The sequence below is a fragment of the Ptychodera flava genome, chromosome 4 (genome assembly GCF_041260155.1).
Source record: "Ptychodera flava strain L36383 chromosome 4, AS_Pfla_20210202, whole genome shotgun sequence".
NCBI classification, from domain to species: Eukaryota; Metazoa; Hemichordata; class Enteropneusta; family Ptychoderidae; genus Ptychodera; species Ptychodera flava.
The window spans coordinates 42,627,070-42,649,099 of record NC_091931.1 but is presented as its reverse complement, the minus strand read 5'-3'; the positions used below and the strand labels follow the sequence as shown (position 1 = coordinate 42,649,099).

Genomic DNA, 22,030 nt, shown 5'->3' with positions numbered 1-22,030 from the left:
CTTTTTAAACTTCAGCTAATTTCTAAACCAAGAACGCTATTTAGAAAGTGATAATTATCGTTTTTATCCGATATATCCTTGGAAAATTTTTTTTAACCTGAGGCCCGACTTTCTAAACTTTATAAACTACAGCTAATTTCTAAACTTTGAGCGCTATTTAGAAAGTGATAATTATCGTTTTTATCCGATATATCCTTGGAAAAAATTTTCAACCTAAGGCCCGACTTTCTAAACTTCAGCTAATTTCTAAACTTAGAACGCTATTTAGAAAGTGATAATTATCGTTTTTATCCGATATATCCTTGGAAATTTTTTTTTAACCTGGGGCCCGACTTTCTAAACTTTATAAACTACAGCTAATTTCTAAACTTTGAGCGCTATTTAGAAAGTGATAATTATCGTTTTTATCCGATATATCCTTGGGAAACTTTTTCCACTCCAAGCCCGACTTTCTAAACTACAGCTATTTTCTAAACTTAGAACGCTATTTAGAAAGTGATAATTATCGTTTTTATCCGATATATCCTTGGAAAAAAAATTTCAACCTAGGGCCAGACTTTCTAAACTTTCTAAACTACAGCTATTTTCTAAACTTAGAACGCTATTTAGAAAGTGATAATTATCGTTTTTATCCGATATATCCTTGGAAAAAAAATTTTCAACCTAAGGCCCGACTTTCTAAACTTCAGCTAATTTCTAAACTTAGAACGCTATTTAGAAAGTGATAATTATCGTTTTTATCCGATATATCCTTGGAAAAAAAATTTCAACCTAAGGCCCGACTTTCTAAACTTCAGCTAATTTCTAAACTTAGAACGCTATTTAGAAAGTGATAATTATCGTTTTTATCCGATATATCCTTGGAAAAAAATTTCAACCTAAGGCCCGACTTTCTAAACTTCAGCTAATTTCTAAACTTAGAACGCTATTTAGAAAGTGATAATTATCGTTTTTATCCGATATATCCTTGGAAAAATTTTTTTAACCAGGGGCCCGACTTTCTAAACTTTATAAACTACAGCTAATTTCTAAACTTTGAGCGCTATTTAGAAAGTGATAATTATCGTTTTTATCCGATATATCTTTGGAAAACTTTTTCCACTCGAAGCCCGACTTTCTAAACTACAGCTAATTTCTAAACTTAGAACGATATTTAGAAAGTGATAATTATCGTTTTTATCCGATATATCCTGGAAAAAATTTTCAACCTTAGACCCGACTTTCTAAACTTCAGCTATTTTCTAAACTTAGAACGCTATTTAGAAAGTGATAATTATCGTTTTTATCCGATATATCCTTGGAAAAAAAATTCAACCTAAGGCCCGACTTTCTAAACTTCAGCTAATTTCTAAACTTAGAACGCTATTTAGAAAGTGATAATTATCGTTTTTATCCGATATATCCTTGGAAAAAATTTTTTTAACCTGGGGCCCGACTTTCTAAACTTTATAAACTACAGCTAATTTTCTAAACTTTGAGCGCTATTTAGAAAGTGATAATTATCGTTTTTATCCGATGTAATCCTTGGGAAACTTTTTCCACTCCAAGCCCGACTTTCTAAACTACAGCTATTTTCTAAACTTAGAACGCTATTTAGAAAGTGATAATTATCGTTTTTATCCGATATATCCTTGGAAAATTTTTTCAACCTAGGGCCAGACTTTTTAAACTTTCTAAACTACAGCTATTTTCTAAACTTAGAACGCTATTTAGAAAGTGATAATTATCGTTTTTATCCGATATATCCTTGGAAAAAATTTTCAACCTAAGACCCGACTTTCTAAACTTCAGCTATTTTCTAAACTTAGAACGCTATTTAGAAAGTGATAATTATCGTTTTTATCCGATATATCCTTGGAAAAAATTTTCAACCTAAGGCCCGACTTTCTAAACTTTATAAACTACAGCTAATTTGTAACTTTGAGCGCTATTTAGAAAGTGATAATTATCGTTTTTATCCGATATATCCTTGGAAAAAAAATTTCAACCTAAGGCCCGACTTTCTAAACTTCAGCTAATTTCTAAACTTAGAACGCTATTTAGAAAGTGATAATTATCGTTTTTATCCGATATATCCTTGGAAAGAAATTTTTAACCTAAGGCCCGACTTTCTAAACTTCAGCTAATTTCTAAACTTAGAACGCTATTTAGAAAGTGATAATTATCGTTTTTATCCGATATATCCTTGGAAAATTTTTTTTAACCTGGGGCCTGACTTTCTAAACTTTATAAACTACAGCTAATTTCTAAACTTTGAGCGCTATTTAGAAAGTGATAATTATCGTTTTTATCCGATATATCCTTGGGAAACTTTTTCCACTCCAAGCCCGACTTTCTAAACTACAGCTATTTTCTAAACTTAGAACGCTATTTAGAAAGTGATAATTATCGTTTTTATCCGATATATCCTTGGAAAAAATTTTCAACCTAGGGCCAGACTTTCTAAACTTTCTAAACTACAGCTATTTTCTAAACTTAGAACGCTATTTAGAAAGTGATAATTATCGTTTTTATCCGATATATCCTTGGAAAAAAAATTTCAACCTAAGGCCCGACTTTCTAAACTTCAGCTAATTTCTAAACTTAGAACGCTATTTAGAAAGTGATAATTATCGTTTTTATCCGATATATCCTTGGAAAAATGTTTTACCCGAGGCCCGACTTTCTAAACTTCAGCTAATTTCTAAACTTAGAACGCTATTTAGAAAGTGATAATTATCGTTTTTATCCGATATATCCTTGGAAAAAAATTTCAACCTAAGGCCCGACTTTCTAAACTTCAGCTAATTTCTAAACTTAGAACGCTATTTAGAAAGTGATAATTATCGTTTTTATCCGATATATCCTGGAAAAAAATTTCAACCTTAGGCCCGACTTTCTAAACTTCAGCTAATTTCTAAACTTAGAACGCTATTTAGAAAGTGATAATTATCGTTTTTATCCGATATATCCTTGGAAAAAAATTTCAACCTAAGGCCCGACTTTCTAAACTTCAGCTAATTTCTAAACTTAGAACGCTATTTAGAAAGTGATAATTATCGTTTTTATCCGATATATCCTGGAAAAAAATTTCAACCTTAGGCCCCGACTTTCTAAACTTCAGCTAATTTCTAAACTTAGAACGCTATTTAGAAAGTGATAATTATCGTTTTTATCCGATATATCCTTGGAAAAAAAATTTCAACCTGAGGCCCGACTTTCTAAACTTCAGCTAATTTCTAAACTTAGAACGCTATTTAGAAAGTGATAATTATCGTTTTTATCTGATATATCCTTGGAATTTTTTTTTAACTGGGGCCCGACTTTCTAAACTTTCTAAACTACAGCTAATTTCTAAATTTAGAAGGCTATTTAGAAAGTGATAATTATCGTTTTTATCCGATATATCTTTGAAAAACTTTTTCCACTCGAAGCCCGACTTTATAAACTACAGCTAATTTCTAAACTTATAAGGATATTTAGAAAGTGATAATTATCGTTTTTATTCGATATATCCTGGGAAACATTTTTCAAGCTCAGGCCAGACTTTCGAAAGTACAGCTGTATTCGAAACTTACAACGCTATTTAGAAAGTGAAAATTATCGGTTTTATCCGATATATCCTCGGAAGAAATTTTTCAAAATCAGGCCCGACTTTCTAAACTACAGCTAATTTCTAAACTTAGAACGCTATTTAGAAAGTGATAATTATCGTTTTTATCCGATATATCCTTGGAAATATTTTTTTAACCTGGGGCCCGACTTTCGAAACTTTATAAACTACAGCTAATTTCTAAACTTTGAGCGCTATTTAGAAAGTGATAATTATCGTTTTTATCCGATATATCCTTGGGAAACTTTTTCCACTCCAAGCCCGACTTTCTAAACTACAGCTATTTTCTAAACTTAGAACGCTATTTAGAAAGTGATAATTATCGTTTTTATCCGATATATCCTTGGAAAAAATTTCCAACCTAAGGCCCGACTTTCTAAACTTCAGCTATTTTCTAAACTTAGAACGCTATTTAGAAAGTGATAATTATCGTTTTTATCCGATATATCCTTGGAAAAAAAATTTCAACCTAAGGCCTGACTTTCTAAACTTTCTAAACTACAGCTAATTTCTAAACTTTGAGCGCTATTTAGAAAGTGATAATTATCGTTTTTTTTGCCGTGTTTATCGTTTTTAGCTAGTTTAGCTCCCATAGGGAATACACGTAGTTTAGAAATGGCTTTCAGGAAAAGACACAATTCCGCACCTAACTCTGGATAAGGCAGGTCTAGCTCGTCTAACTGTCATGTAATTTATGAATATTTAGATAATGTGATATCAAAACCTCCATTGTGGGTATGTTTCAAATAACATTATTGTTATTGAATAGAACATGAATCTTACGTAAGTAGTGATGAAATCTTTCTACATGCCTCCTATCCTGAAATGCATGAACATCTAGTAATTTCTTGCTTTCAATAAAATTTCAGAACACTCAATAATGAACTGCCACCGACTGAATGTTATATATTGTCATAATCCTTGAGCCTCGTTACTGCATAACACTCTTACTGCTACACGTGTTGCTATCAGCAAATATTAAATTCATTAACGAGCCAGTGCAGGATTTGAATAGGCTCTCACTGTTCAGATCATTTGAAGGTCAGGCCCTTCTAGTCCACAATCTGGGTCTGCAAAATCCTACATCAGGGCCATGATGAATAATCCTCTAAGTCTTTGGCAATCATATGGTTCCTCATCGAAAATCATGAAAACAACTAAAATAAAGTTGTGATAAAAGAGACAGAAGAGCTACAGTTACTGTAGGCATGATGAGTTTTTCAAATTTGAGAAAACAACAAACTGAAACATGAGCTGAAATTACTGATTTTTATTTTTGTTCAAGAAGGAACCGGAAATTGAAAATTTTGACCGATAGAACGCTGGTTTATTTGACCCCTTGAGTCTTACACTCTGCCTAAATGCTGTTCTGTAAACCATGCTTCTTTGTTTTCACACTGCAGTGACTTGTTTGCAGGTTGAATAACAAAGGCAATGTCCTCAGTTACACAACAGTCTAAATCCAGGGTTTCTGTAAAGTTCATGTTGATGAATTCCTATGACAGTTAAAAATAAATTTCTCGGTTTACTCCAAAAATTGTTTCAAAATGCTCTCCAGTCCAAGTCACCAGCATAGCCTGTAGGTATATCAATTGTCCAATTTTATTGTTGAAGACTGAATTTTAGTCAAGACAATAATTCGTTGTCAACAATAACATTCTACATTGTAACAAGGTGATATGGTTACAAGGCCCAGAATGCTTACACATTTCGACAAATTTGAGGGAGACAATTAAAAACATAATATCAGATTTTATGGGATGAGAACAATGGAAACATTATAAAACTGGTAGCTATAGGGATAAATGTAAATTTCAGATTTCAAACACTTTTAACCTTTGTTCCATTTGGTGTGTATATCAACGGTGTTACATTCAGGGATACCAAAATTGATGTTGTAACATTCTGGCGATATTTACCGATGCTTCATTTACCATATGATAAAAAAAAACTTTATTATGCTTGTATTCCTAACGCATCTCCTTCTTCTTCAATACACAAATTCTGTATCAGCTGGATGGGGCCTACTTGAGGAGCTCAGTTCTGGGTGGCATATGACAGAAGTTTATACAATTTGCTACAAACATGTTACATATGAAATTAAGTCAACATACTATCTAGTAAATGAAAAATTTGCATTATGGAAGAGTGAAAAAACTGACTTACAACATTACAAAATTCCTGTCACAATTATAGGCCCTCCAGAAAACTCTGACGACACATATTCAGAGGTTAAAAAGCACCTGTTTTCCTATGCATTTGAATTTCAGTGCACCTGGCTACTCACTGCTTTGAGTACATAAATCACTGAAGGAAGCAGTCAAGAGTCAGTTGATGCATGAGCTGGAAAAGTTTCTAGCTCCATGGCATTGATGCAAACTCCTTTCCCTGATGACCCTGTTCAAGGTCTTCAAGCTGAGTTACACAAGAGAAGGGTATTCGCATGCAAATCATGTGACATTGACCTGCAGATGACCTGAGAAAACAACAGCCATGTTTCACAACCACAGACCATGCACCCAGAGCATGACACTGTAAAACCACATGCAAAAGCCAAAAGTGATCTGAACAATTTTGACAAGGTTGTACTGAAACATAGACAGAGTCTATGATCAAAATATGTTTTTGATAAAAGCAATTCATTTGTAAAAGGGTATGATACTATGTCATAGAAATGACCTCAAATGGCACTAAAACACAAAACACCCACCCACAATATCGAAAATATGCTGGCATGTAAGTACAAACTCATATACACATTTGGTTTTGCTTGAAGTATACACTAAAACATCCCTCATAATTTCATAGTTATACAGTAGCTATAAATTTAAAATAACACAAGAAATGCAAAACATTTCATGTAAAAATTAGAATTGATATTTGGGAAGAAATGCATGCATTCCATAGGAAGAGCTGTGAATGGAAAACATGCTCACAAACAGTACAGATATAGGTAACAAACACAGCAAAATGGATAATAGTTCCATTTCCCTCATAATTCAGTCAGAAAATCTTGAACCACTGGCTAAATGTGATGCTAATAAAGTTGCTCTTTTTTTGACCATTTTGTGGCATCAAGAATAAATAGAATACTTGCACAAAGTAATTCAGTGTACAAAATGCTGTCAGTGTACAACTTCAAATAGTGTCAAAAATTACTCCTTTGTTAAATGCAAACAGAAGATTTTGTTGTGATTTTGTGACAAAATGAAGCTAGTTTGCTTTCCTATGACAAATAAACATTTGCACAACATGCATGAGGGAAAGCTGTTATCCTTATCTGTAAGAAAGGCACCACCAATCAAAATTTCATTGCGAAATCTTGCATGGAGTCCAAACTTTATGTAACACATGTGTATTCAACCATTCTACGGTCTGGAAACTAGCCGTAAAATGTTTCACTCAGATTGCAATCTTGTATGGTTGTAAAACAGATTAGAGCTTGTGTAACGTTGAAGATATGCTATTTCAGTATATTTCAAGTTTTCAAGTTTGTCAAATGACACAAGTAGCTTTTCATATCAAACAATATTCATGAAAAGCCCCCAAAATAAGCGACTTTGTCTGAAGGGTATGTGGACAAATTAGAGATACATCTACATAACCATACAGCTGACAGGTAATTGACAAAGGGAGTGTTAATTCAGTTATTAAGGCCAGGGGCAGGCCAGCAAAATCTGGGGGAGCGGTGGGGGAGTGGGGGTGGGTGGGGTGTCACCTTAAATTTGAAAACTGCAAAGGGAGAGGGGTCATGTATTTTTCAAACAGCACGGGGGGGGGGGGGGGGGGGGGGGAATTAATTTCTATTAGTATACATCCCGTCAAAAAGCAGTTTCCCTGTGTTCAAAAATATTCTGGGAAATAAAAATGATTCACCGCATGATTTCATTCTCTGAAGTCATTTAACTGTAAATCTGAATAAAAGTGTAATTATCTGTTACATGAACATCTTGTTTTGGCAACTATTTGCCTTCTTGTAAATCGAGCTTACTGAGGGCAATGAACAATTCCTATTGCTTAAATATTAGAGACATAGCAAGTTTTGTCAGCAAAACAGTTACCTGTAGACTACAATGAATAGTGAAATAATACTTGTAAGTGAAATTCCAATATCATAATTGCTGTCCACATCTGAACTTTCAAACACCCAATTCAACCCCTTGACTACCTTGAACGCCGGATATATCCGGCGCCACATTGAATTACCATGTACCTTTAGTGCCGGAAATATCCGGCACAGTTAAATAGGCGTATTTGCTTCGTTTTTGTCCCGAAAAATCCCGTAATTTCGGCATTGGCACGCAGCGTGACTAAGATAGATGTATTCTGACCTGGCCTGAATGTGATTGCGCCCCGGAACGTCCGAGTACGGCCAAAATCTGGAAGCAAATGTCGTGACCCATGACCTCGGCCATGAAAGGTCAGGCTGATCACAGAAACGTTGTGCTTATTGTTTACAGTTTTCAGAAGTACAGACGATCGTGTGAAATTTAGTTCAATTTCAAAAACCCGCCATGTCTAAGCGACATAAAGTAACAGGAAATCAACTCCTTAGAATGTTGGAAGATTTAATTTTATAATATAATGTTTTACTATAACCCAATGAAATTTTATAGCAGCCATATTGTCAATATGACTGGTCACATGACTGGTCATGTGATATGTTGTTCCCTAAAATGTATTTTAAATATTGTAAATTTTTTTGGGATAAATCATAACCATTTTAGATGCTTGTTTCTGCAAGGAAGACATAAAGCAGGTATTTACAAATAAAATGTGTTGATTTTCAAATACAGAACTATGTCAGATGCTGATGTTTGTGGTTCATTTACTCTGCCTTTTGTGAGAAAAGTCTTAAACAGGTACATCTATAAATAAAGTAAAGGGTAGTTATTATTGCATACCGGTATATGCAATGACAATGCCATGAAAATTGCAACTGTATTCAAATTTGCGTCATTTTATGGATTCAAAACACGTCCTGATACTTCAAATAATAATAATAATAATAACAAGGCAGTATTGCTGAAGGCAATGAGTACTTGGGCCGTGATAGAGTAATTTTGAGGACAATATATACTACAATTCAAATATGGTCTTGAATTTCCTCCTGTCAATTAGATTAACTGGTTATTAAACGAAGCAATGGCATGACAACGGCAAAATATGTCTGGCAACTTTTGTGGAGTTTGAGGCAGGGGTTCTTTATTTATAGTGGAAATTGCTTAAACTCCTTAAATATTCAAATTACAGCAAATTTCTTTTGTTCTCAATGGTAGATGTCTAATATTTAGATGGGCATATTTAGATTTCTACCCTATAGTTATCCCTATATACCAAAAATCGGACATCCAGCTCTATAGGCTTGCTCAGAATTAGATATGCGCATAATTAATGAGGTACAATATGTGGTGTCATAAGGTGTCCCATCATACCAAATATGAAGGGTGTAGCACTTGTGGTTACTGAGTTGTGGACAAATATATATATATATTTGAGGTCAAAGGTCATTGAGGTCACGTGACATTTTGTCAAAATAATTGTATTGCTTAGTTACTCCTATATACCAAAAATCAGACCTCTAGCTCTATTGGCTCGCTCAAATTAGATATGCGCATAATTAATGAGGTACAATATGTGGTGTCATAAGGTGTCTTATCATACCAAATATGAAGGATGTAGCACTTGTGGTTACTGAGTTGTGGACAAATATATATATTTGAGGTCAAAGGTCATTGAGGTCACGTCACATTTTGTCATAATAATTGCATTGCTAAGGGACCGTCTCAGATTGTCGCAGAAGTTCAAAAAGCGAAATTCATTCGTTTAGGGGGGGAGGGGGTTTGACCTCCATTCAATTAGTGAACTTCACTTTCGCACTTTTATTTTGTGATCACAAGTTTTCGTGTGTTTATTTTAAATTAAAGAAAAACTGCACACTCGTGCCAACAAATTTGTAACTGTTTCCATCTCGTTTGTGCCACAAACACAATTTACCGATAGTAACATTGTATCCGGCCCTAAACCTTTCATTCATCAAATTAGACAAAGACAAAAGTATCATTTTTTTAAATGTGCTATTTATAAGCGTCTGCTCTAACCCCTAGATTTCTTTATTTTTTAAATGTGCTATTTATAAGCGTCTGCTCTAACCCCTAGATTTCTTTATTCTCACTTGTAATGCACCTGATCATAGTCGTTTTAATATCATTGAACATGCCTGGGCCACCTTGTCAAAGTTTCTCGCTTATTTACCGCCCCTCCCAAGTACAAATTGCGTGTTCACAAAGACAAAGAACAGCACAAGAGATTCAAAAAGGGGAAATAAAATAAAATGAAACTTTTATGCGGTAAAATGCCCTGTTAGTACTCAAATCTGATCGATTACTTTAATTGTAATGTGGCAAGGGGCATACGTCTTTAGTAGCTATAGCAAAATGCAACATTGTAGTCCCAGGCAGACATGAACATTTCGCACTTTTGAAGTTTCGTTTAGGGGGAGGGGGGAGGGGGTTTTGATCTAAACGAAGAAATTTCGTTTCTTGAACTTCTGCGACAATCCGAGACGGTCCCTAAGTTATTCCTATACACCAAAAATCAGACCTCTAGCTCTATTGGCTCGCTCAAAATTAGATATGCACATAATTAATGAGGTACAATATATGGTGTCATAAGGTGTCCTATCATACCAAATATGAAGGGTGTAGCACTTGTGGTTACTGAGTTGTGGACAAATATGTATATTTGAGGTCAAAGGTCATTGAGGTCACGTGACATATTGTTAACCTATCCCTATATACCAAAAATCAGACCTCTAGCTCTATTGGCTCGCTCAAAATTAGATATGCACACAATTAATGGCATACAATATGTGGCGTCATAAGGTGTCCCATCATACCAAATATGAAAGGTTTAGCACTTGTGGTTACTGAGTTATGGACAAGAATGTATATTTGAGGTCAAAGGTCACCAAGGTCACATGATATTTTGTCAAAATGTCTGAGATATCTGCGTGAACCGATGGACTCACTGATGGACTCACGGACGGATATGACCCAATCTATAAGCCCTCTGGACTTTATCCGTGGGGACAAAAAACTGTGTCACTGCATCCTTTAGGCAATATGAATACGATGAGAAACTAAATTTTAATTTTTCTTGGCCTTATACATGGGAGTCTATGGAGAACTGCCTTATACATGGGAGTCTATGGAGGTGTAAACTAAAAAGTCCTCTTACACGGCCAAATTCGATCGCATTGTGAAACAAATCGACTCGCATCTGTATGGGGTTGGGTACTATTCTTGTGCAAAGTTTGAAAGAAATTGACCAGGGCATGTCTGAGATATCTGCGTGAACGGACGGACGGACGGACTGACATGACCAAACCTATAACTTCCCCAGGACTTCGTCCGTGGGCACTAAAAACAACGCAACAGTTATTACAGCTACCACGGTGGTAGGTTCATATCCAGAGCCCCGTACGGTCTGCCGCCGTCGCTTGAAAACAATCTCATAAACCTGGCCATATGGGCAACTGTGTATGGGCAGCTGGATGCTTGACTTCCCGGAGAAGGCGAGCTGTCACGTTCAAGCTCAGGATTATTTGTCGATCAAATTTCAGTAAATTTACCTTACCTAGATGAAATTTTGTCTATAGGCTGAAATTTCGCCGAAGTTTGACAAAATTGCATCGATTTTTCAGGTTCATATCCGACATTTTTGAGTTTTGAGTGCAGACAGAAATAAGTTTTGAGGCAACATGGCTGCGACCCCATGTTGACCCCTAGCCCTGCGTACGATGCTATGTGCTACAGCTAACACACAGCATCGTACGCAGGGCTAGCGAGAGAGTTGCCGACATCGACGGTTATTTACGAGAAGTGAATAAAAGACTGTCATTTTTGGAAGCGATCGAGTAGCTGAGGTAGGCTGGGATACGACTTGGGCCCAAGAACGCTGAATTTCGGCAGTATAAATTTGGCTTTTTACGTCAAGTCCCAAAATGGATTTGAAGTCACCGACCCTACGTACGGGTCTTTGCAGGGCTGTGGTGAGCGGGGCGATTAGCTGTAGCGGAACACACAGCATCGTACGCAGGGCTAGTTGACCCCAAGTGAAAATGTGTTCGCGATCAAATCTTCCTATATTTTTTCAGAATTTTCGACAAAATCATTGCTTCTTAAATCTTTTGTAAAATATAAAATACTAAAATAAAAATGCGATGTGCCATGTCTCCAGATTTCTAAAATATCGTTCGTTGACCGTTCGACGGAATACTCATTTCGCAAACTTGTGACGCAGTTGAAATTCAATACTGACCGCCAAATAATCTTAATGAGACGAGATCATTCTAGACATCCTCCAAATTATCCAACCATTCGCGTTAGAGTTCAGCTCGCTTAGAGTATCATAACATTCTTCGGCCTTCGTTTAGATCGACCCTAATTTCTCCCATTTAGGAAATAAATACACAAGCTACCTTGACAAAACTTCGTGCACCATCCAGGACCAAACGCACTACAAATCTGTCTTGACGCCATCATCTCCTTAATGGTAATCGGCATACCGTATTTTTTAGCAAAGGAGACACAGAATACGTTGGAGTATTCAGTTTCAAAACGTATTACATTGTGTGATGTTGTCCAAAAAGGTAATGTTACTGCAGTGGTATAAATTACAAAACACAAAAGTTCAAATCAGTTTATTTTGGACTGGCTTTACCCAACATTTCATATTGTTTCTTATGCCAGATTTGACCACGTGCTTACTGGCGACCCCTTTACATGCAAATTTTGTGTCAAATGGTGTGTTCTCCTGGAAAAACAAATGTACGATTTCTATATGAAGGAGGCGAAATTTGCCCTCAAAACTCGAAACCACCCCTTTATGGGGTGTACCTAGCTATTTTGAACGAGCTTCTCGAATCTGCAGCTCTATTTCGAAATGATGGTCCAGTTTTCTCAGCTCAAGGATAAGTGTTCTCCATAGCTGTGGGCATTACTATTCTCAACTGGGGGTACAGTTTCCAGTCGTAATGTTTTTCATTGTGTCCGGGATATAAAACCTTTCCTTTTCACAGATTTACTTGATTAACACTAGTCAACATCTGTCAGCGATTAAACATGTTTCAAGTTTAAATGTTAAATTCTGGTTTCGAGCCCTCTTGTTCGACCAAACTGAAATTACCCCTCCCACTTTGGCTCGTCCAGTGGGTGTAGCAAGGGTCGTGCCATCGCCTAGGAAACGGAGGGTGCATTAATTGTTGCATTTCGATGCACATTTTGATTATATTCAGAAGATTTTGTGGCAAAAACTCAGATAGAGAAGCATTAATATTCACATCTCACTTATTCAAGACTGGCTGAGAGCAGCACTTCCATTCAGTTAACATCATTACGCCATTTATTATGCCAAGAAAGATGAAGCCAAGACATTTTGCCCTCCTGGTCTCAGCCAGAAATGGTTATACCTTACAGAGTTTTTCCCACGGAATGAAAACAAATGTACTTGGGCTGAGGCCAAGTACAATAATAATAATAATAATAATAATAATAATAATAATTTGCCAACTCTGGTCACATGATGAGTCATGTGACCAGTCACGTGACCTGGAAATACAAAACTTGTGTATGAGAAAGTGGGAAATTTCATGCTGATTCAGAAAATATATGGTTTATTGGTACTTACTAAAATTTTACTCTGAGCAGTGTTGATGCAATGACCACACCCCAGATTTTATCAATATTTACATAAGGGGCGTGGTATATAGGAATACATTGGTCTTGGTAGTCAAGGGGTTAAAGCAAGTACATTTGTATCAATTGCCGAACACCTATAAAATCACAGATTTAGTTAGTGCAGCATTGTAAAAACATTATTCATAGTTTTCTCATAGACTCCAATGTATAGTGAAATAACATTTCAGTGAAATTCAAAAATCAAGTTCATCAACTTGTAACCACCCTTGTCTCATCAAGAACTTTGAAATGAATTATCAAATGTCAATAAATACACAGCTTTAGCAAGTTTTGTATGGGTTTGTCCAATAGTTTGTCCAATACACTCAAATGTATTATGATTTTACATTTTAGGAGAGAGCACATCAGCCACATTTTGCCTTCTAATAGTTGAGTGAAAAATAGTGGCCCTCTCCAAAAGACATGCACAAAATTCACGACCCTTCAAAAGTGCTACCTGTAATTTCCGTCCAATCACTTTGAGGGGGATTTCAAAATTATAGCCCTTTTCAGAATTAGAGCGCGAAGCCACTGCAGTAAACTGCAATAAAACTGCTTACACTAATTAGTTTCAGCTGTAGCCGTGGCCACTTTGGTGTTGAACAAGGCTACTTGATAAAGACCAAAAAGTCTGCTTGTACAAAGGCAAAACTAGCTCTGTCTGAGGCTCGAGTTGTAAATGAGAGTTTACGATTGGCACACTGTGTTCAAGATTAAGATACAATGTAACATTACCATGCACTGGTCCATGTACAAATCTTTTTTATTTCAACTTCCCCAGACAAACTGTCTGCATGGGACATACAATGTTGTCGACTTTGCCAGCTGGCTACAGCTGAAACTAATTAGTGTGAGTTTTATTGCAGTTCACTGCAGAGGCTTCGCGCTCTAATTCTGAAAAGGGTTGTATAGCAAGTCAGAAGGGCAGATTTGAATGTAAACACATTGTGAGTTTGTTAGTGGGGTAATTTGAATCTTTTTTTGGATTCTATCACACCCCCTCCAGAGGTATGTGTTTGCAGCTTTACTCGAGCAATTTTTTTTTTTTTTTTTTTTTTTTTTTTTTTGGGGGGGGGGGGGGGGGGGGGGGGTCGTCATGAAATTTTTTCACCTTAAAGGGGATCATCAATTTTTTGGTGCAATGGGTAGGGAGGGTCACTTACTTTGACTGATGCACAGGAAGAATTTTCCAGCCTATCCTCGGCCATAATAACTGAATGCTCCCTAATTTTGGGCGGCCATATCTCTCTGAAGGAGGAATGCACGCTTGTGAAATCCTGCCTATCAAAGTCAATTTTCCACCTACTTGACATATTTTTAAATGTTCTCTCTCTATTGAACATGTGTCTACTGTTTCCAGTTTGTAGTAACATAAATTTTGTGCCAAATTACAGCAAATACCAATTTTATATACAGAAATCACAGAATATAATCTTTACATTCCTTTACTTTACTGGTATCTTGGTCATTATTATTGGTCATTATCATTGAAATGACTCTACTAGTACACAGCTTTCCAACACCTCCAACACCTTGGGGGGGGGGGGGGGGAGGGAGGAATTATGTAATGAGTCATTGTTAAAATATTCATGGGGTGTCATAAAACTGAAACATTGTCTACTTTGCCTGAACATTGAAACAAATTTATTGAAAACAATTAGCATCTGAATTTTAAAAATCAATACTCATGTTTAATACAGAGAGATGCTATTACTAACATCAGGATAACTTGTTTTACTTAGACATTTATGACACCTTACTAAAGTGTGTTAACCATCACATTTTACTTGTCTTTTGGTGTCTCCAACCTAACACATGTGACAAGACGACACAGGTCTAGACCAGATTAATCAGAAGTAAAAAACAAAACCACTCTTTCGGCAAAATTTCCATTTGTTTTGTTGTTAGTTTTGGCTGCTGCATTCTATTCAAAAGTAAGTGTTCCAAAAGTCATTTGTACGGTCTTAATTCTTCCTTTGTAACTTTCTATGCATCCAATGTACCATTCACTGAAAATGATATCATCATTATACTCAGCTAGAGCTTGTTAATGCAAAATCTTAAGTACAAACATTTCTCCTATATCAGTGTATGGACTGATTGACGACAAAAACACTGATCTGAAGAGAGTGTGTACCTTGAGAAACAAAGAATGAGTCAGAAGTTAATTGGGGAATCTGACTGCAGCTGTTACTTTAAATAGAAAAAGTGCTAGGTTATAAGAGCTCTGCAATAGCGTTACAGAGAACATTGTTTTTAACCCCACACAGTGCACGGACTGTGGTGTCCTAAATATATTCGCACAACCATCATTATAAAACAAATCACATTGATTTTCAACGTGAACACTGTCTTTCTGATGTACAATGCCACACTGTATCTATTATAAGACTTCTTTCGCAAAAGAAAACATTGCTGCCAGACATACAAGGTAACGTGTAACAATAGGGTTATTTCATAAGGCAGCATTGTTCAACGTTGTTCATTATTTCAAACCATACCTTCAATAGATTTCTTGTTTGTTTTTTAAGAAAGGACATTCTCATCAGTGAATTCCCATTTTATTTCCTTTATTTAACATGGTGGATAAAATGTAAATTCATTGAATTTCAAATCATACCCATCGGTAATCCAAATATCATAGGTCAAAGGTCACATTGCATATTCATTGTATAGGACAAACACGGCACAGTACAACAGCTCAGACTATAAACAAAGTACTGGTACACATCGTTACAGTAAAACTTGTGAATAATCAAAATTAATTTTCTGTCAGAAAATATAAAATTTTCGTGAAAAGTGCATCATAGCTATTTCTCAGAAATTTGCTCCCACCTGCCTGATAGTAGTATAAATACTGACAAGGCATGGTAATATAATGTGCGTTTTCAGTCATCTGAATTCCGAGTACAGAAATTTTATTTTGCATAGAACTCTCGATCTGCAAATGTTTGATAAAGAACAATTATAGTACTATTAAGCTAACTTTAAGGACTCCTGGATATATCCTAATACAATCAGGTTTGATGGACTTCAAGACACTTCATGGATCTACTCAATAGCTATAATGTGTGACTTTGCTACGGTAAATATAATTTGCTTCAGTCAATTATCTGGCAGATTGCTAAATGCATGAGGAGGGGTTGATTAGGGTGAGTTTGGTTGTTCAGCATTGTGTGGACTTAATAAGGGCCGTTGACAAATTTTAGCAGGTCATTGGTATAAAAATGTTAAACAATGTCTGCATGGATAAGATTTTACTGGTGGAGGCGGAGGGGTTGTTGCTGTCCAGACAACATTTTCCAAGAGCAAGAACGGCACTATTTGCAGATAATGTCATTTTGACACATGTAGCATGATGAGTGACTTTTCCAAGAGCTAACATTTTTTCTGGGTCAAAGAGTGGAGGTTTCCTAATAGTTCCCTTTAGCATCTCAATTTTGTGTGTTAGAGATTAAAGAAAATATTTTATTAAACTTACTGCAGGAATCCATTACCAAAATTTGTGGTGCAGGATTTGTCTGGTTTGTGAGATTTGTGACCCACGAATCAGATTTGGGTCTTCCTTGTTTGAACGAAAGTGAAGAAAACCTTTCACAAAACCAAGCAGGATATGTCACTTGATCAGCATTTTGATCGACATACCGGTAGCATATCACTACATGTGCTTAGGTGAACTACATAACTGATCACACTGGTATAACTTACAGTTTCTATGACCAACTAACTTGCTACTTTCCTTTGTTGAGGGCGCTATTCCATTCATACAGTGGAATGCTCTGTCTATGGTGTGCAGAGCACCCACATCAAAAGGTTAACAATAGAAGAAATGATAATGATAACAACACAACATTGAATGCATTACTTGCTGTATCCACAGTCACTCTACAATAACATGCTGTATCACTTCTCATGTGAAATACATAATTTGGAATATCAGAAGTTCCATTGTTCTTGATAGGATTGAGGTCACCATTCAATCCTATGTAATGCAACTTTGATTCTCTTTGTCTCCATAGATGAATACTTTATATATAAGATCATGAATAATGTCGATGATTTTGTTCCAAAATTTTCAAGCCTTGTGAATCTTGCAGTTATAGGACATGCCTTGAATCATTGTAATAGTTGAATTCAATTGTTGACATCTCTTTTTATCTTTTATACTCAGTGTTCGCTTTTTAAGACCAATCCTTTGTATTTTTGCTTAACTTATTTACTGCTATGTAGATATGACATCTCATGTTTATGGGGATATATCTGCTATTAAATTTAACTTTCACCAAGAGAATAGTGCACAGATACTGAAAAGCTTTATCAATATCAGTAACTCTACAGGATACAAATAAAACAATCAGGTTTCAGTATGTTACTATAAAACATATGAGTGACATTATCATATCGTGCTAATATTCTTTCAACATTAAACGTATACAGTCACATGTAATCTAAATATGCCCATATATGGTCAAAGGGGCATTCCTTGGAATTCAAAATGCCAATGTGAGGGCGCTGTTTTTAGAAAGCGGCCACCCGCTTAAATCTGTGATTGGTTAGATTGTCTCTTTCTATGGTAACTGGGCAAAATTGGAACAGGTGACAGTATACCTTTAAAGCCCCATAAGCTGTAACTTTATTGCCTTTTTTTGATAAGATGGCTTGAAATCAATGCAAGAGTGACAACAGAATGTTTTTCAAACATGGGCGATGAAAGTACAACTTTAATTTTTACAACTACATAATTTTCGAGTAGCGACTCAAATATGGCCGCAACTTGTACATGCGTGTTACAGGGAAGGCCTGAATTTAATTTGCCAAATCTATTGCTGAGAATTGAAATAGTGGCATTTTCAAGGACAATATGGCTTAATAGCGGGAATTCAAAACATCTCCCCAAAGATTGAATGATATTTTTTGGTAAGCAAAATGCAAAATAGAAACAGCTAATGGGGCTTTAATACATCTTTGTACTGTGTAATACTTGTCTGCTTGTTCCATATAGGCCGCCATGAAACAATAGTAGAATTCCTAAATTCTCCCCCATTGTAAGATTTTTTAAAACAATTAAAAGTTTAGTGCCCTTTACACCATTGCCACAATGAACATGTTTAGTTTGAAAGTAAAATCATAAAAATAATGCTAAAGGAGATAGCTAGTGAGGCTTTAACGATTCAACACTTTTCAAATTTTGAAACTTTGATGAATGGTGTCTATCTTCAATAAGTCAATGGTGCACTTACCTCAAAGTTATGAATTGATCCATTACTAAGTGTCATTTCCATCATTATCGTTGGTTCTAATACTCTATTCAACACACTGAAACAAAAAGATATAAATCTCTGCTTTAGAATTAAAAACTCTAAATGAAAAAAGAAAATTATTGCATTCATCATTTTGTTCTATCCTAAAACACAGAAGATTTAAGGAAAACAGGTCAGTATGGAGTGTACTGAACATTCTTTGGTCATTTTTTAAACTTTTTTCTGAAGGATTGATGATGAAAGGTGAGTTGGAAAAAAATCCTTCATTGTCATCACAAACACCATTTCTACATAACTTCAGTAGTCTCTTTGAATACAATTCTTACCTTGTTGAGATTGCTACATCTACCCTCCACTTCAGTCTTTCAAGTGAAGGCAATCTTGTTCTTTGTTTGATTGAAGCATCATCTATTACAGCACGTCTGAAAGTAAATCATTTAAAATTCTCAATCTGGCAGGTTGCATATAGATGATCACTAGTCAAGTCAGGTCAAACTGTGTCAACTACCAACATTAGGTGACAGTGTTTTAAAACTCAAGATTTATTTTTTGAAATAAACTTGTCAGTCGCAACTCATTACAGTGAAATCCTTTCTTTGATATTTCAACACTATTGTGATATTCCTGTCATGTGCATCAGAAAATTAATATGCAGTACAGTATGATGCCAGTCTTCTGAGTGACACTGATAGCCTGAAATGTGCATCCAAACTGCATTTGCCCTATGTATAGATAATAGTCTGCATCTTATGTAAAATTTATCTGCTCATGTGTTTAGAGTAAATTAGGGCAATGGATGAGTCAATTTGGATATTCTTCTTGTACATTTTTAATAATTTTCTGAGCCCAACTACTTACTTTGATCCATAAACTGCACTTGCTAAATCTACAATAAAATCATCGGGTATTCTGTAAGTGAGATACAGCAAGATTACCGTAATGAGCACAAAAATATTAACTGTTGCATCTATGGCAACCTTAATTATCAATTCTTTTCTTATTCTCAGCATTATTTGTTTTGAGGTGGTCTTAGAGTTAGTTATGCAAGTTTTGTATGAATATTTTCTATTGCCTGGGCCATCTAAGCATATCAAACACCAAAGTGAGCTCTTTCAAGAATTTACGTATAAATCTGTATTCAACATCAAAGGTGGTTGCATTCAAACTATATGATAAACCCAATATCATAATTTTTACTAGTTTTAGCAATTTTGATGGTCTAAATTGTGAATATTCTTCCTAAAATGCCGTTGATTGTCATTGATTCTAAAACAGTCTATATACCTGAGCTTACAAATTTATCGGACATAGTGTTACGTGCAGAGAAAACGAACAAAAAGGGTGAACTCAGCAGTTTCCGTTTAAACAAAATTTATTACGAAAATAAAACTAATTGCTAAGTCAGGGATAGAGTACAAGCTTTAAAAGTGTACAGACTACTTATCTCAGCTGGGACGGCAAGCTCCAGTCTCAGAGTTGTAACAGTCAGTTGGATGAATGAACAGTCCTTGCAGGCTTGAAGCTGCACAAAGTCCACAGTATAAATCCAGCGTTGACAGTGAAGGTCTTGAAAGTCTTGAGAATGACTACTGCTGGAGTTTAGTAACACACAAGAGACACGATCCCAAAAGTCTGACTGGAAGCTGTGCACGTCCCTTTTATAAAGGCATATAAGAACAATCTAGAACTTTATTGACATGCTAATTACTGTTCTAAAATTATCTCCCTTACACAACTAATCAACTTTCCAGAACATTCCAAACATGACTAATGAATTCAAGGTTGTGAGGTCATCAAGGGCAGTGACCTTGAGAATGTTCTAGACTAATTGAACTCAGGTCATGATGAGTGTGGGGGAATGACCTACATAACACACCCCCTCTTCAAAAAAAAGAAAATTTTCAAAGAAAAATCTTTCTTTTACAAATGTAATCTTGAAAAAGATTTAAGTACTCAAATTTTTTTACTCTAAAGTAAAATTTCTTGAAAGTGAACAACAATAAACTCTAAATACGAGAGAGACAGTCTGCAATTAAATTGTCTCTGCCTTTGATATGTCTAATGTCAAGATTAAACTCCTGTAACATTAAACTCCATCTTAGCAATCTCTGATTTTTGCCTTTAAATTTCTGCAGAAAAACAAGAGGGTTGTGATCAATATAAACCACTATTGCCTGATTTGAAGAAGAAGTAACATAAACTTCAAAATGCTGTAAAGCTAATATCAAAGATAAACACTCTTTTCAATTGTAGAGTAGTTTCTCTGGGATTGTTAAATTTGCTAAATTTGTAAAAATAGCAAACAGGATGATCTGTCCCATGACTATCCTCTTGCAATTGGATATTGGAAAACTCGAAATGGCACTGAATTTGGCATAAAGTATGGATTGCAAAGTCCAGTTATTTTTATTGAGTTCGATAAAGTCATTGTTCGGCAAATACATGGCTTCCTCTTGGAGATATTCCGCTTTCGCAGGATTCAGTCTGTCTGGATGTTGTTCCACTGGATTACTGTCGCAGACATCTTCGTTGTGATAGATGATGTTTGTCCTTGTTGGAACATCTTGAAACAAATGTTCATGGATTGGTTCTTTCAGCTGTTGTTGTTGTTCTGGCTGGAGGTGTGCCAACTTTGTAGACTCCAGCTTCTCCAGGATTTCTGAGTTCTGAAGCTTGACCGAGCCCAGCTTTGAGTTTAGAGTATTTTCACTCAAGTCAGTTTCAGTATCACTATCTTCATAATGGTTTGAACTGACTGCACTGACAGGCTGAGTTATAGTAGGATTATCCCTATCCAAATATGGCTTAAGCATATTTATGTGACATAGCTGTTTTTGTTTTCGCCTGTCAGGTGTTATTATGATGTAATTTAAATCACTCAATTTCTTATCAATTAGGTATGGCCCAAAGTAACGAGCATGGAGTGGTTTGCCAGGAATTGGAAGTAGAACAAGAACTTTTTGACCTGGTTCAAACTTCCGTTTTGAGGTGTTTTTATCATATTTGGTTTTCATTGACTGCTGAGATGACTCAAGATTTTCTCTGGCTAATTCACATGCTTTAGAGAAGTTTGTACGAAAATCTGAGACATATTGCAAAATATTCAGACAATCATCATCGTCTGATAGGAATTTCTCTTTAACGAGCTTAAGTGGGCCACGGACTGTATGTCCAAATACAAGCTCAAATGGGCTAAAACCAAGAGACTCTTGAATTGACTCTCTAACAGCAAAGAGCAGAAAAATGAATTCCTTCATCCCACTGCTTCTCTGTGTCAAAACAGTAGGTCCTAATCATGTTTTTCAAAGTTTGATGAAATCGCTCAAGAGCACCCTGACTTTCTGGATGATAGGCGGATGACCTATACTGTTTAATGCCTAGCTGATCCATTACTTGTTGAAAAATTCCAGACATAAAGTTGGAGCCTTGATCGGACT

General features: G+C 35.7%; 1 protein-coding gene across 1 annotated transcript in view; it reads right to left on the bottom strand.

Moving 5' to 3' along the window:
- LOC139131864 (COMM domain-containing protein 5-like) overlaps positions 1-22,030 on the bottom strand; it is a 40,627-nt gene that overhangs the window by 9,746 nt on the left and 8,851 nt on the right. Inside the window, exons 4-6 of the mRNA XM_070698155.1 lie at positions 19,452-19,502; positions 18,920-19,015; positions 18,573-18,648 (exon numbers count right to left, since the gene is read on the bottom strand). Coding sequence (XP_070554256.1) covers positions 18,573-18,648; positions 18,920-19,015; positions 19,452-19,502 — 223 coding nt within the window. The remainder of the gene's footprint in view (positions 1-18,572; positions 18,649-18,919; positions 19,016-19,451; positions 19,503-22,030) is intronic.